Source organism: Myotis lucifugus, unplaced genomic scaffold, assembly GCF_000147115.1.
Source record: "Myotis lucifugus unplaced genomic scaffold, Myoluc2.0 scaffold_720, whole genome shotgun sequence".
Taxonomy (NCBI): Eukaryota; Metazoa; Chordata; class Mammalia; order Chiroptera; family Vespertilionidae; genus Myotis; species Myotis lucifugus.
The window spans coordinates 110,262-126,290 of record NW_005871768.1 but is presented as its reverse complement, the minus strand read 5'-3'; the positions used below and the strand labels follow the sequence as shown (position 1 = coordinate 126,290).

Below are 16,029 nucleotides of genomic sequence, written 5' to 3'. Positions count from 1 at the left end.
AAAATTCATGCACTGTTGTGGGGGGGATGTCCCTCAGCCCGGCCTGTCCGTCTCACAGTCTGGAGCCCTCAGGGGATGTCCAGCTGCAGTCTGGCTCCCTCTGCGGGAGGCGACTGGGCCGATCAGGGGAAGGCACCACCCCCATCACCCCACTGCTGCTGCCACTGCCGGCCTTGGCCCTCACTTCTTAGCACTGGTCCTGCCCCCCGCCCACTGGTGGCTGGGGGGTGATCTGAGGCCAGGACAGCTGGGGGAGGGGCTGTGGGAGGTTGAGCACAGCCCCCTGTCCAGCCTCTGTGGAGGCGTGGTGCCAGGCCCAGGCCCAGGCTGCTGCCTCTGTGGCTGCCTCTGCGGAAGGGGCAGCACTGGGACCGGGACCTCACAGCCCCTTCTCCTGCTGCCTCTGCGGAAGGGACCACAGTGCTGGACCGACCCGCACCACCAGCCCTCGGCCCTTGCAGGCACTGTGGCTTTGTCCGGAAAGACGTCCAGAAGACGTCCCGTCTATCCGGAATAATTAGCATATTACCCTTTTATTAGTATAAATTGATTTTTTTTTTTAAGAGAGAGAGAGAGAGAGAAAGAGAGAAACACCAATTGGTTGTCTCCTGCATGCCCCCTACCAGGGATTGAGCCTGAAACCTGGGCATGTGCCCTGACCAGGAAATGAACCAGCATCCTTTCAGGATGTTCAGTGCACAGGACGCTGCCCAACCAACTGAGCCACACCAGCTAGAGTCTCAGAGCCATCCTTAACTCCTATCTTTCTCTCTTTTTTAAAAATATATTTTTGTTGATTTCAGTGAGGAAGGGAGAAGGAGAGAGAGATGAGAGAGAATTACTAATTGGCTGCCTCCTGCACGTTCCCTACTGGGGATCGAGCCTGCAACCCGGGCATGTGCTCTTGACCAGAATTGAACCTGGGACCTGTCTATCTGCAGGCAAGGCTCTATCCACTGAGTCAAACTGGCTAGGGCATCTCCTCTCTTTCTCTTTCTCACTCCACATCCAAACCGTGGGCAAATCCCATTGGCTCTAGCCAATATATCCAGTTTTTATCTTTTTGTTAACATACCAGTTCAAGTCTCCATCATTTCTCATTTCTCACCTAGATTACTGATGCCACCTCTTAACTCATCTCCTCATTTCCACACTTGCCCCCTTACACAGTCTTCTCAGAAACCCAAATGACCAGCCATTTCACTCTGGCCTTTACAATGGCCAGAAAGGCTTACATGAATGCAACCCTCTCCTTCATTATTTGTCAAACCTCCTCTCCAAGTATATTCCCCTTTGTTCACACTGTTACAGTCACACTGGATTTCTCATGATCCCTTGACTATCCCAAGCATACTCCCACACCTGGATCTTTGCACTGGTTATTCTGTCTGGAATGTTCTTTCCTTAGATATCCACATGGTTCACTTCTTGAACCCAGCAAGTCTTTGTTTTAACGTCACCTTCTCAATAAGGTCTACGCTGATCACCCTAGATATAACCCTCCCCCCCCCCCCATTCTAGAGCCCTCCTTACCATGCTCTAGTTTTGATTCAATAGCATTAATCATCTTCTATTACATACTTGTCTTTGGGGGGGGGGGATTGGTTTATTCTGCTTAATCTGATACAAGAATCATGGCTAAAATGGTCTTAAATAGTCTTGAGTGGCTTATCATTCATGGGCAAAAATGTATAGACAGAGAATGGAAGGGAGAGCAAGAGCAAGATAATCTAATTAGTGCTAATGCCAGCAGTGGTCCAACTGGAAGTGTGTGATAAGGACGAACTCACCATCAGTTACACGTCCTGCATATGTGTGCCCTCTCTTCCAGGAGGGACAGTGTTAGAGCTCATGATGATTTATTTGTAAGTGGTAGGAGGAGGCTTTACACAGCAGAGCCAGTATGCCTTGTCCCCTCAACGATAAATGGAGTTAATGAGACAGATCTTCAGGCCTGCCTGTGGCCCAGGTTCCAGTTATCTTCGAGGCAAAAGGGAAGGCGCTGGTATGCCAACATGCACATGCACACAGAAGCATGCATAGCTGCACCTGCGCACCCATACACACACTATATTTGTCATTTTTTATATCTGTGTTCTCTCATTTAAATTTAATTTCCATTAGAAGTGGACTTTTGTCTGTTTTATTAAGTCATGTATCCCTGGCATCTAAAACAATACCAGGCACAGAGTAGGCAATCCATAATTATTTGCTTTATGAACAAATGAAGGATGAGAGAAGAATTAACTGAACAAAGGAAAGACTACGCTGTCATTTAAGGGAAGTCAAGCCCTGTTTTAAATGTCAAACTCTCAAAACAACTAATGACTTGATACCACCACTTAAATGTTTGAAATGTTTGAAATGAAACTTCTTCCAAATATTTATTCACCACATCAGCAAACACTAACTACTTAGCTGCACAAACCTGAAATATAAGTCAGACTGTTTGACCCTCTCACCCTCCCATATCCAATCTATACAGAAGTCCCATTAATTTTAACATAGAAGTTCAGCTCAATTTCATCTACTTCTATCTCCTCTACTAGGACTCTAGTCCAAGCCATCACAGTCCTCACCTGTACTATTCTGATAGCCTATCTGTTCTCTTTTATTTTCTTGCCTACTTCAATTTACTTCCTTCATAGAAGCAAAGGTGTTCTTTAAAATGCAAATCCTATATAATAAAAGCCTAATATGCAAATCGACTGAACAGTGGAATGACCAGTCGCTATGACTCATACTGACCACCAGGGGGCAGATGCTCAACAAAGGAGCTGCCCCCAGCCCGCAGGCCCCAGGCCAGCCAAGGTGGGTGCCAGCGGGGGCCCCCAATCGCCTCGCCAGTCACCTCAAAGATCGGTCCTGATCGCCAGCCAGGCGTAGGGACTCTACCCATGCACGAATTTCATGCACTGTGCCTCTAGTTGGGTCATAATGCTCCTCTGCTTAAAATCTCAAATGTTCACAAAATTTGGTCTGTGAGTGAGTTGGCTCCTGTCTACATAACAACTCCATCTGTGCCACTCTATTCCTTGATGATTATGCCACATCCACAAAGGCCTGATTTCAGATCTTCCAGCATGTCTGATTCTTTGCTGCCCTTGAGTCTCCGCACATGCTGTTCTCACTTCCCTCCACTCTTCATCCTTCAGAACTCAGTAAAAAATGTTCCCTCCTGTTTAAAGTAGCTCTCCCCCTCTTTGTATCTCATTCCTCGTTTGTTCCCTTAATAATTTCTCAATTTACTTGTTTTTTGTTTCTTCCCCACTATAATATAAGCTCCATGAGGGGAGGGACCACAATAGCAAGTGTAAAAGGTAGGAGGATATAGATGCCTCTTTGGAAATGTCTGAGAAGTATAGCTATATGTAGGTCTCTCTCAGCTCTAAGAGCTGCCATTCCAACACTTATCACCCTCCAGGTGGAGCATGTGTATGATTTCAAAATGAATTAATAAAGACAAGGTTTCAATGCAAGTCGCATTAATTCCAACTGCTATGGACCAAACTATATCTCTCCCAAAATTCATATGTGAAAGCCCTAATCCCAATGCAATGGCATCTGGAGATGGGACTTTAGGGAAATAATTAGGTTTAGGTGAACTCATGAGTGGTTGGGCCCTTATGATGGGATCAATGTTCTTAACTAAAAAAAGAAAAAACACCAGGACACTCTCTCTGCTATGTGAGGACGGAGCAAGAAGGCAGCTGTCTGAAAGCCAGGAAGACAGCCCTCACCAGCACCCTGATCTCAAGATGCCTAGCTTCCAAAATTTCTGTTGTTGAAACCAACCGGTCTATGTATGGTATTTTGTTATGGCAGCCTGAGCTGACTAGGTAAGACACCAACCAAATAAGAATGCTCCACTCACAATATAACCAAATAAACATGTAAAAAGATACCTGGCACAGTAGCAGTGTCTATCAAGATTCCCACCCCATACTGTTCCACTGCTTATTTGATGCTCTTCCCCAAATAGCTACATATTTGAAGACTAAATACTGTTAAAGCTATTGCTTTAAATGCTCATCACTTGTAAATACTCAAATGCTAGAGGAAGACTTCACAGCTGGCACGGAAGGGTGGTGAGTAGCACCTTCCCTCAGGCACACTCCCCTCCCCACCCTCCATGCACTAAAACGGGTGACTCAGGCACACCAAGACATAGCAACACTGTTCTATTCAGAACGACTCACTGATGTTTCAGTTAGGAAGTAATTTTGGCTGGGACTCATGACAGCATATAGAAACATTTCCTCAGGCAATCTTCCCATGGGATTTCTGTCTAAATGAGAATCTCAGGGGCTCTTTATTAAACTGTTTGTTTGCTTTTCTTTTTAAGTATAGACATTTCAAAAATCTGAGTTTTTCCCTCTAAAACTAGGTTCTAATTGTAGATTAGAGCGGTAGAGCAACTAGATTCTTTGAAATACTTTGTTAGAAAATTACTTTAAACATTCAGGAGCTTACAGGATTTATAAAAGGAAACAGGCTAACACTGTATTTTTAAAAATTCAGTTATTTCTCTGATACCAAGTCAGTTATTTCTCTGATACTTTCTACCTTGGAAATCTCAAAACACAGTCTTAAAAACAGTGGTTTTAAAAAAGCACTGGGGGGAGGAAGGGGAGAAAGATAAAAAACACCACTCATTTCTATCTATTAGGGAGAAATAAGCAAAGTAGTTGGCAACAGGTTATGAAGATGCCAAAGTCAGAGAGCTCCACTTTACAAGAAAGAGCTACACCTATGCCAAATAATCAAAGGTATAAAGTTTGGTTATAAAATAGAGACAGGCAGTATGAGTATTTTGCAAATGGAACAATCAAAGCTGCTCTGGGGCCTGGGCACCAAGTACAGGCAATAAGTTGGGTAAGCTGAACAGACTCTACATTTTAGAATCTGTGATTCCAAATATTAATCAATATTGTACTAAGTGCAATAGGAGACAAAGGGCTAAAAAAGGAAACTTTCCAATATACAAATTTCTGAGGGCCCTAAAATAGTACTAACTCTCAAAATTTTTTTAAAGATTAACACTTGTTCATCTTTCTAATCCTATATAATAAAAGCCTAATATGCAAATCGACTGAACGGTGGAATGACCGGTTGCTATGACACGCACTGATCACCAGGGGGCAGACGCTCAACGCAGGAGCTGCCCCCAGCCCACAGGCCCCAGGCCAGCCAAGGTGGGTGCCAGCAGGGGGCCCCCCGATCACCCCACCAGTCACCCCACAGAAGGAGGCAACCGGCAGCGGGGGATGGGGCCAGTGAGTGGGCGGCGCCAGCCAGCCCAGGCTGGTGGGGGTGGGGGGGCCCAATTGCCCCGCCAGTCGCCCCACAGATTAGCCCTGATCGCCGGCCAGGCCTAGGGACCCTACCCGTGCACAAATTTCGTGCACCGGGCCTCCAGTACTTTTAATAAAGAGCTTCATCTGTACAACAGCAAGTCCCACCTATGAGTATCCACTGTCACTGTGCTCCTCCCTCCTCTATTTGACTATTGCAGGGGGTAGGTATAGGAGCTCAAAGTTTGGGGAAGCAAATTGCAGCTGTTTTGATTCCTGGTCAGGGCACATACCCAGATTGTGGGCTCAATCCCCAGTGGGGGGCATACAAGGGGCAACCAACAGATGTTTCTCTCTCATCAATGTTTCTATCTCTCTAATATCCATAAAATATTAAAAAAAAACAAAAAAAAAAACCTCATGTCTCCTTACTCTTAGTCCAGTGCCCTTTCTAATACACCAGGTTGCCTCCCATTTAATAATGAAAGTAGTAGCCCTAGCCAGTTTGGCTCAGTGGCTAGAGCATCGGCCTGCGAACTGAAGGGTCCCAAGTTCAATTCCGGTCAAGGGCACATGCCTGGGTTGTGGGCTTGATCCCCATTGGGGGACTTGCAGGAGGCAGCCGATCCATGATTCTCTCTCATCGTGGATGTTTCTATCTCTCTCCCCCGCTCCCTTCCTCTCTGAGATCAATAAAAATATATATAAAAAAATAAATTAAGGCCTTCACTTCTTAAAAAAAATCAAAGTAGTAAATCAAGGCTGAAATGAATAGGAAATGTGCATAAGAAAAACCTGAGTCACCTTAGTCCTGGAGTGAATTCCAAACTTGAAAAGCCAAATGACTACACAATGGAATACTATGCTGCAGTAAAAAAGAAGGAATTCTTACCATTTGCAACAGCATGAATGAAACTGGAGAGCATTATGCTAAGTGAAATAAGGCAGTCGGAGAAAGATAAATATCACATGATCTCACTCATTTGTGGAATATAATGAACAACATAAACTGATGAACAAAAACAGATCCAGAGACAGAGAAGCATCGATCAGACCATCAAACCTCAGAAGGAAAGTAGGGGAGGAGAGGGGTAAGGGGGAGAGATCAACCAAAGGACTTGTATGCATGCATATAAGCCTAACCAATGGACACAGACACCAGGGGGGTGAGGACCTGAGTGGGGGGGTGGGGAGGCAATGGGGGGCTAAGGTCACATATGTAATACCTTAATCAATAAAGAAAAGGTAAATAAAGACTGCAGAGAAAAAAAAAAGAAAAGAAACCTTATTTTGGTTAGTCCTTTTCTGAAGAAAAAAAAAAAGCCAAATGAATATTTGGGGAAAGCCTGCCAACAAATCTAGCAGAATACTTCATACTCAGTGGGCTCTATTTCTCTATTACATCAGCCCCTCAAATCTTATAACTGTGCCTTTTCAAAGTGATACGCCTGATGAGTGCAAAAACAATGTTTTTGGGTTTTTTTACCCCAAGAAAATTTAGGTTAAAAAAAAAAAAAGGAGAAAATAATCACGATTCTTTCTGCCAGAATTCTGGCATAGTGGGACTATGCAGGAACGCATCTAGTATGGAATCTTCCCACACTCGAGTTGTTAAGAGTAACCAGCAGAGGCATGTTCCATACACTCCCCAAATATCTGAGCTGGAAACAACAAAAGATATTCAGAGATCTTAGCCCTGGGACAATAGCTCTGTCAGTCCACTACCGTTCTCGACTCTGTGTTTCTGCTCTTCAACTTCATACCAAAGAGCATGTTACACCTGTACAAGTACTTGAGAAAACTACGCAAGTGAATTCACACAGTAATATATAACAATTTTGGCAGGGCACCAATATGAATAAAATATAAATTTTTTTAAAATTCAAAGACCTTTACACAAGCATATTATCCTTAGCATTTACATAGCATATTGGACAAAGAACCCGGGGCCCTAATAACCTGCTCTTGAGACCAACACCAAAAAGGACTGTGGCCCTAGCCAATTTGGCTCAGGGGATAGAGCGTCGGCCTGTGGATCGAAGGGTCCCAGGTTCAATTCCGGTTAAGGACACATACCTAGGTTGCAGACTCCTCCCTGGCCGGGCCCTGGCCAAGGCCCGTACAGGAGGCAACCAATCCATGTGTTTCTCTCACATCGATATTTCTCTCTGTCTTTCCCTCTCTCTTCCACTCTCTTTAAAAATCAATGGAAAGATATCCTTGGGTGAGGATTGGGAGAAAAATAAAAGGACTGGGCAGTTTCCATGCAAAGGGAATTACCTGGTAAGAAGGCAAAGATGAGCATTTTATCTCTTACCTGAAGCCAAAGGTCGGATCCACTCTTTGCTATTCAGGTCAAGTCTCCAGAGGTCATTGAAGGCAGCATTGCAGCTGCTTTGGGTACAGCCTCCGAACACATACATAGACTGATTAGCATCATAATAGCATGCACCTAGAAAGAAAACAATAAATAAATAACTGATGTTTAATTTTGAGGCTCCTTTAATACCTTAACTATAGCCCCTATCTTTCAAAGACCAATTATTTCACAACTCTTTTACCAGGTATCAATTTTCTATAACCAGCCTGTTGTCCTCAGGTTGGTCAGTATCACGTTAACCTTTAAAATAAGGCCCAGAACCTTAGCTGGTTTGGCTCAGTGGACAGAGCGGCGGACTGAAGGATCCAGGTTCGATTCTGGTCAAGGGTACATGCCCAGCAGACTCAATCCCCAGTGGGGGGCGTGCAAGAGGCAGCGAGTCAATAATTCTCTCTTATCATTGATGTTTCTATCTCTCTCTACCTCTCCCTTCCTCTGTGAAATCAATAAAAAAAAATATATTTTAAAAAATAAAATAAGGCCCGGAGAAAATGTTATTTCTGAGCACACTAAAGCAAAGTGACAATGATGTTATTAAATAAGACAGTATAACTCCAGCAAGAGCACACAAGAATTCAGATGAAGGGAGCTCAATGAGTGAAATTTCAGCACAGCTGCATAATGAACCTAAATCTGCATCACCTGCTAGGGTTAGGGAAAGATAGTGCTAACAGATGTACTGTGCCCCCATTTCTCTCCTTCAGTCTTCCTCTTATCGTTTTTGTTTTCAAATGAAAACCAAAGCACAAACCAATAAGCAAATCTTTATATGAAGGAGAATGACAGAAACTTTTAATCAATGCCATGAAATAACCACACATAAAGACCAATGTAGCCCAGCCAGCGTGGCTCAGTGGTTGAGCATTGATGTATGAACCAGGAGGTCACAGGTTCGATTCCCGGTCGCACATGACCGGGTTGCCAGGCTCGAAGTCCAGTAGGGGGCGTGCCGATCCATGGTTCTCTCTCATCATGGATGCTTCTCTCTCTCTCCCTCTCCCTTCCTCTCTGAAATCAATAAAAATATATTAAATTAAAAAAAAAGAACAATGTAGCTCAGAGATATCAGGAATAATATGGACACGATATAAATGAGAAAAAAAACATGAAAGTCATTAAGCTCCTAGGTATAACTAGAAGCCAACAAGACAGGCTAGTTCAGTGATGGCGAACCTATGACACGCGTGTCAGAGGTGACACGTGAACATTTTTTTGGTTGATTTTTCTTTGTTAAATGGCATTTAAATATATAAAATAAATATCAAAAATATAAATCTTTGTTTTACTATGGTTGCAAATAACAAAAAATTTCTATATGTGACACGGCACCAGAGTTAAGTTAGGGTTTTTCAAAATGCTGACACGCCGAGCTCAAAAGGTTCACCATCACTGGGCTAGTTGGTACTGAACAGAAAACCAGTGCTGTAACACTGAAAAAGCCACAAGGTCTCTGAGAAGAGCCTTTTTATTTTATTTTTTTTATAAAGATCTGATATTTATTTATTTATTTTGTTAAGCCTCATCTGAGGATTTTTTTCCGTTGATTTTTAGATAGAGTGGAAGGGAGAGGGATCAAGCTTGCAACTGAGGTATGTGCCCTTTACAGAGTTACATGGTCTAGACTGGAATCGAATCCAGGACCCTTCAGTCTGCAGGCTGACGCTCCAACCACTGAGCCAAACCAGTTAGGGCAGAAAAGCCTTTTAAATTAGTTGATTATATACTAATTAAATATATACCTCACCAATGGGCATCATTCTGAAGAAAAGAGGCAATGATTATGAGAGGTGTTGTTCCTTTAAAACTAGGAAGATCAGAGCTAGAATCTAGATAAGAGGCTTGAGAGCTAAGTTCTGTTACCCTGCTTCTTTCTCACTAAAACCTCATTTAGTCTCTATCCCTTGGAAAAGATGACCACACTCCTTATACTCTTGCATTTAGCATCCTGGATCGCAGGAAGAAGGCCGAGCAAAACTTCCCTTTCTATTCATTTTATGCATACTAGTGGGGAAAAAAGACCTCTCAAAGTTCACGTGAAACTAGGCTTGAACAGTTAAGGGTCACATAAAAGGAAGGGGGAAAGGAAAAGAAATTGAGAGATTCAACCCACTAGTGCAGGGTTTCAGTGATCACTCAGCTTATTTGTAGATCTAGTTCGATTTAGCATGCCACTGTTTGTAAGATCTCTTCGGAACCCTGGCACCACTTATTCAAGTTCAGAAGAAGAGAAATGCCACTGCTATAATTACCTCTGTAATATGTACTAACTCTGGGAATAACCCTTCCTTTTATTCTTCTTAAGTGAGCCCACCCTATAGGCTCTTTAAGGAATCTCTACACTAGAAAGGCCAAGTCAGAAAACTGGATGAGTTAAGAACCAATAAAGCAGTGTGTTTAGTCACTTACACCCAATAATCTCAATCAGTGGAAGAAGTACATCCAAACCATCAGACCTCTGACACTGCAGTAATGGAGCTGCACACTTTTCAAATTAACAAAGAAATTAAAGAGACTAGAGATGTGAAGAAATGAAATACTACTGTCCAGCCGGCGTGGCTCAGTGGTTGAGTGTCGACTTATGAACCAGGAGGTCAGGGTTCCATTCCTGCAGGGCACATGCCCGGGTTGCGGGATCAATCCCCAGTGGGGAGTGTGCAGGAGGCAACCAATCAACGATTCTCTCTCATCATTGATATTTCTATCTCTATTTTCCTCTCCCTTCCTCTCTGAAATAAATTTAAAAAAAAAAATATATATATATAAAAGAAATGAAATACTATCTAATCACCAATAGGCTCACACCTGCAAAACAGTCAATATGTTCCCAGAACTCAAACACAATAGAATGGTATATGAAGATTTAAATGATCTCACAACTTCTACTGACTGTCTTTGTCTTTGAAAGTAACTTCTAATCTATATCTAAATCAGTTTTTTTATCCACATCCCAAAAACAAAGTCTATTGAGAAGTAAAATCCTATGAAATTACATTGCCCATGTCTCAAATTAAAAACTACAAATAGCAAAGGATCAAATTAGATGACATTAGACAAACAAAAAAGAGTAATTACTGAAGCCACATTTTAATCTCCACTAAAGGAGCTAAATTAAGCTTCAGATATTCTGGTCTTCTCATACCTTTCTTGAACTAACTATTTCAACAAATGGGAAAATTTTGAACTGAACCAACTAGTGCCAGGCAAAAAAAGAACATTCTTTTCCTCTTGATAATCCATGCCTCCAGAACAGAAATTAGCAATGTCCTATGGCTTCTGAAACCTTAACTTGTGTCCATTTTAACAATGTTTAATAAACAAGTTCATGATTTCATAACTAAAAGAGTCAGAGCTCATTTATGTCACACCATTCCTCAAAGATCAACTCTTAGCAGCTGCTTCCTTCGTGTAGCAAAAGAGTACAGTGCCTTTATTTATCAAAGAGGTAGCAAACATTCTTCTTCTCTATTTGGATTGAAAACCCAGCTGGCAGCTGGGCCCCATGAGGTTCTTAACCACGTGTATTTTAATCCTATACTAAAATAAGGCAGTCGGCATTTTCCTGCTTCTCTTTGAGCAAACAAAGGTTTCTGCAAGAGGAAGGCACAGCCCAAACTCCACAAAGATAATAGGACTGAAACGACAAGTTTCACACACTTTATTTTCAATGTCCAGCAGTCAATTATCAACGAAGCTTGGAAAGGAAGGGAGTCAATTTAGGCAGCTAAGTTTAGAACTCAGATATAATGGAATGAGAAAATGGCCATCAATAATACACTCAAATATTTTAGGCATCCTAATGAACTTTGTTTAATGTCTATTTTTATTTAAGACACTATATGTTGGTCTGGGTGGGGGTGGGGAAACCGGACAAGTTCAATGGGTCTTGTAGAAAAAAATAAGAATTTAAGCAAATACCAGTGCTCAAGTAGTCATTTCCCTTTTACCAAAGTTCTCCACCCAAAGAGAATATTTTCCTTTCAGAACATCTAGACCATTGGAATGTGCCAAACAAAAGTTACAGTTCATAGTACAGTATGAATACACTGCTAAGAAATAACATTAAAAATGTTTATTCCAATTGCTAAACCTCTTCAACCTTTGGAAATGGGCTTGATTGTTCCATGAACAATTATTGCAAGACACATCCCACAAATTAGTACCTAATAATCCCTATTCAAAAGTCAAATATTCACAATTACACAAACAGCAAGCGAATGACTCTCAGCATTCTGAATACTTCCCTCCTATATTACATTCCTCTCAAATGTAAGATCTTCCAGTTGTTTCATATTTTCCATGATGCCTGGTAGTCACTCAATAAATACCCACTCTAACTTGTGCACTTTCGGTTGTTAAAGTCTCTTTTGTTTCCCCCACTTGTCTCCAGAGAAAGGTCCTGAGGCATTTATCCCATGCTTAAAGAGACTATGCTGTCATGTGTCTCACATCTACAAGCCAGGACATATTTGATAGGGCCTGTAATTACATAACTATGGAACAAGCAAGGTTGGTTACCCAGTCTGGGCCTGCTGGCTATTGCAGGAACACAATCTGCATGTGTGTGGAATGACCTGACCATATCTGGAGCCTAAACACTAAAACTTTTTTCAAGGCATGATGCTGGGGACTCAACAGACCACTACATCCTTTTGAAAAGGACACCCTACAATCTGAAAAGGATCGCCTACATTAATCAAGGCTTGCATGATTGGTCATGCACTCACCAAAAAAAAAAAAAAAAGGGGGGGGGGGGGAAGAACTGGCTTTATTTTACTTCCCCTGCCCTTTTTGTCCCAGATATTTTTATTATTTTTTTATACTTAGGAAAGAAGCAGTACTGCTCATATCTCTGTTACATTTAATTTCACAGAATTTAATAAATTATCAACTATGATCATTTTGCAATTTAAAACATAGTTTTTAGCAAGTGTTCCTTTAATTCAATTTCCTAGCAACTCTGTGGCATAAGAACTTGTCATACACATTTTACAGATGAAGAAATTGTGGTGAGAAGGGCCAAGGAACTTGCTTCCAAAGTCCAAAGTTCTTTTGCATGCAGTCTCTCATATATAGGTAATTATGGTAAGACAGAGATGGTTATAAATAACTAGAGGCCTGGTGCACAAAATTCATGCATGGCAGGTGATCGAAGCGTGAGTGTCTGGCATAGAAGGGCAGGTCCCAGCTGACCTCTGGGCCCTGGCCAGCACCTGGGCCACCGCATGCCCCCCTCCACCTGAGTCATAGCGCCCGAGTCCCCTCGCAGAGATGCAGTGAGTGTGGCCAAACGCTGCAGGCCAGGGTGCAGTGTAGGCTGCCCAGCGGCGCCGCATGGAAGCCAGGCGGGCAGCACGCTCTCTCCCAGCCGGCCTTGCAGACCACTCCTGTGCGAACCTACAGGGAGCCCAACCGGCCCCTGCAGTCCCGGCAACTGTGGCCCGGTTCACCTGAAAGAGGCCGCGCAGGTGTGTGGTAGGATCCTTGCGGGTGCCCAGTACCTGAGCACCTGAGCATGGGGGCTTCCCCAGCGTGCGAGCCCTGATGTCCTAGGGGAGGGAGAGCAAGCTCAGCGGACACCCGCATTCTCACTGCACCTCCGTCCCCATCACCCCCGTCCCCAGGTAGCCGGTGAGAGGTCGCAGCGCATCGCCAAAGCCCGCCATTTTCCGTGCCGCCCCCTGGTGGTCAGCGCACATCATAGCAAGCGGTTGAACTCCCGGTCTCCCTGTCAAACTCCCGGTTGAATGACTGCCCAAGGGGACAATTTGCATATTAGGCTTTTATTACATAGGATAAGAGGAAAGTATGAAGTGTATTAGAGGAGTATAAGCAAAGGAAGAAAGCGCTTAATCACCATGGTGGGAAATTTGAGAGTAGTTTTTTAAGAAGATGGCTTTTGGCTTTGTTTGTTTCTGAGATAGGTTTTAGAGGATAGGACATTTTCAGTAAATTAATGAGGGGCAACCAAGACTGGGATAGCAAAAGAGGAGGAGGGAAAGGGAAAATGAAATCAGGGCATCCAAGGAAAGAAATGAAGTAGTGAGTTTAAGAAATCACAAGGAGTCTTGTGTGGTCTGACTGTGTAAGGAGGCAGTAGCAGTAAGTTAGGCTGAAAAGGTAAGGTGGAGCCTTGAAAGCCAGGTGGAGTGGAAACTTCTACATGTAGTGCAAAGAGACAGGCTTTTTGGAAGTGGAATGACAAGGCTGGTTTTATGTTTCAGATTTGCTCTGTTTCCCGACAGGAGCTCCTGTCATTTCGAGCATGCCAATTCTTTATGTATAGGATCATCCCAGTCACTGCAGGACATTTGCCTGGTCTTTGCCTACTAAATGCCTGTAGTGCTTTCTAGTCGAGACAATAAACAATGACTTTACATATTTCCAAATACCCTAGGAGGTGGCACTGTCCCTAATTTTAGAGATGATTGCCAACAGTGTCTAGTCCAGATTCAAATGAAGAGAAAAGGAAGGCAAGAAGACTATTTAGACAAAACAGGAAAGATGGAATGATTAGATCATACATGGGAGTAATGGGGAAACAAAGGAAACATAATGAGAGAGATTGCTGAGACAGAACAAAATCAACAGGATTTTACTTTTATTGTTGAGAGAAAGAGAGGAACTGAGGATGAATCCAAGTTTTCAAGCTTGTATAATTGAAAGCATGATAAATGCCATTAACTAAATTAGGGAGAGGAGAAAATTTGGAGGGTACTACTGAATTCGGCTTTTAGCTGACTAAACATGGAACATCTGTGTATCTCTACGGCACTAGGAGCAAAGAATTAGAAATGCAGATCTCGAGCTCAACATGAGCTGAGAATAAGAAATAAAGTTGATCTCAAGGTATAAAGGGTTGAAAGAGGAAGAAACTAAGGAAAGAAATTCCTTGTTTTCAACCCGTTTTGAAAACTGCTATTTCTCTGTAACAGTCTTCTTTAGTTTGCCAGTTAGACAACATGTAGACAGATGGAAAGAAACATGAGCAACCAAAAGAGACAATAAGACACAGAGGCACCTCTTTAAAAAAATCTATGGCACCTTTTTTCGGATTTCAAGTAGATATGAAACAATTTTTAAGTAAAAACAAGTATCGCCAAAACCGGTTTGGCTCAGTGGATAGAGCATCGGCCTGCGGACTGAGGGGTCCCAGGATCGATTCCGGTCAAGGGCATGTACCTGGGTTGCGGACACATCCCCAGTAGGAGATGTGCAGGAGGCGGCTGATCGATGTTTCTCTCTCATCGATGTTTCTGACTCTCTATCTCTCTCCCTTCCTCTCTGTAAAAAATCAATAAAATATATTAAAAAAAAAAAAAACAAGTATCAAAACCCACCAATCTCTGAAATTCTGGGAGCTTACTCACTGTACTATTCCTTTCTATTTCCCCTTCAAATAACTGCCTCTATTTTATGATACTTGTTCAAAAGCTAGTTAACTGAGAAAAAGTTTTTCCCCTTTTCTCATCAGAAAGCTAAACTATTGCTTTGAGAAATATTCATCTCTGAATATTTCCTACTCTGGTTTTTATTTCACCTAGATTCATTCTATTTTCCTCACAGTTTAAAAATCTAAAAAAAAAAAAAAAAAAAAGAGCCCTGACCGGTTTGGCTCAGTGGATAGAGCATCAGTCTGCGAACTGAAGGGTCCCAGGTTCGATTCCGGTCAAGGGCATGTACCTTGGTTGCGGGCACATACCCAGTAGGGAGTGTGCAGGAGGCAGCTGATCGATGTTTCTCTCTCATCGATGTTTCTAACACTCTATCCCTCTCCCTTCCTCTCTGTAAAAAAATCAATAAAATATATTTTTTTAAAAATAGCTCCTTGAGAGAACTAAAAACACAGCAATAGTTTGGCCTGTTCCTTTGATCTATTTAGATCCAATTCAAACAAAATAATGAGTTATGATTATTTATTAAACTATCTTCTGCATACAGAGTATAACAGATAACCTAGGGTAGCCTCCAATGATCCTCACTTCCTGGTATTTATACATTTGGTCAATCTCTATGTGACCAATAGAATACAGCAGAAAAGACAGTATTCATCTCAGAGATTAGGTTGTAAAAGAGACCATGGCTTTTGTCTTGGTGTCTATCTCTGTCTCTTTCAGATCATTTATTCTGTGGGAAGCCAGCTGCCCAGTCGTGAGGAGCTCTATGCAGTCCATGTTAGTAAGGAACTCCTCCTGTCAGTTACTTGACTGAGCTTGGAAGCAGATCCCCCAAGGCCCCAGTCAAGCCTTCAGGTGACTATCGATTTGGCTGTCAACTGACCGCAACCTCATAAGAGACCCTGAGCCAGAATCTCCTAGCTAAGCCACTCCCAATTTTGTGACCCTCGGGAACTCTGTG

At 42.6% G+C, this 16,029-nt stretch overlaps 1 protein-coding gene across 3 annotated transcripts in view; it reads right to left on the bottom strand.

The window, feature by feature from the left end:
• Positions 1 to 16,029, bottom strand: part of FBXO42 (F-box protein 42) — an 85,874-nt gene that overhangs the window by 38,769 nt on the left and 31,076 nt on the right. For all 3 annotated transcript variants that reach the window (XM_006105749.3, XM_023746690.1, XM_014447833.1), the window contains one exon: positions 7,612 to 7,746. In XM_006105749.3, the coding sequence (XP_006105811.1) occupies positions 7,612 to 7,746 (135 nt within the window). The remainder of the gene's footprint in view (positions 1 to 7,611; positions 7,747 to 16,029) is intronic.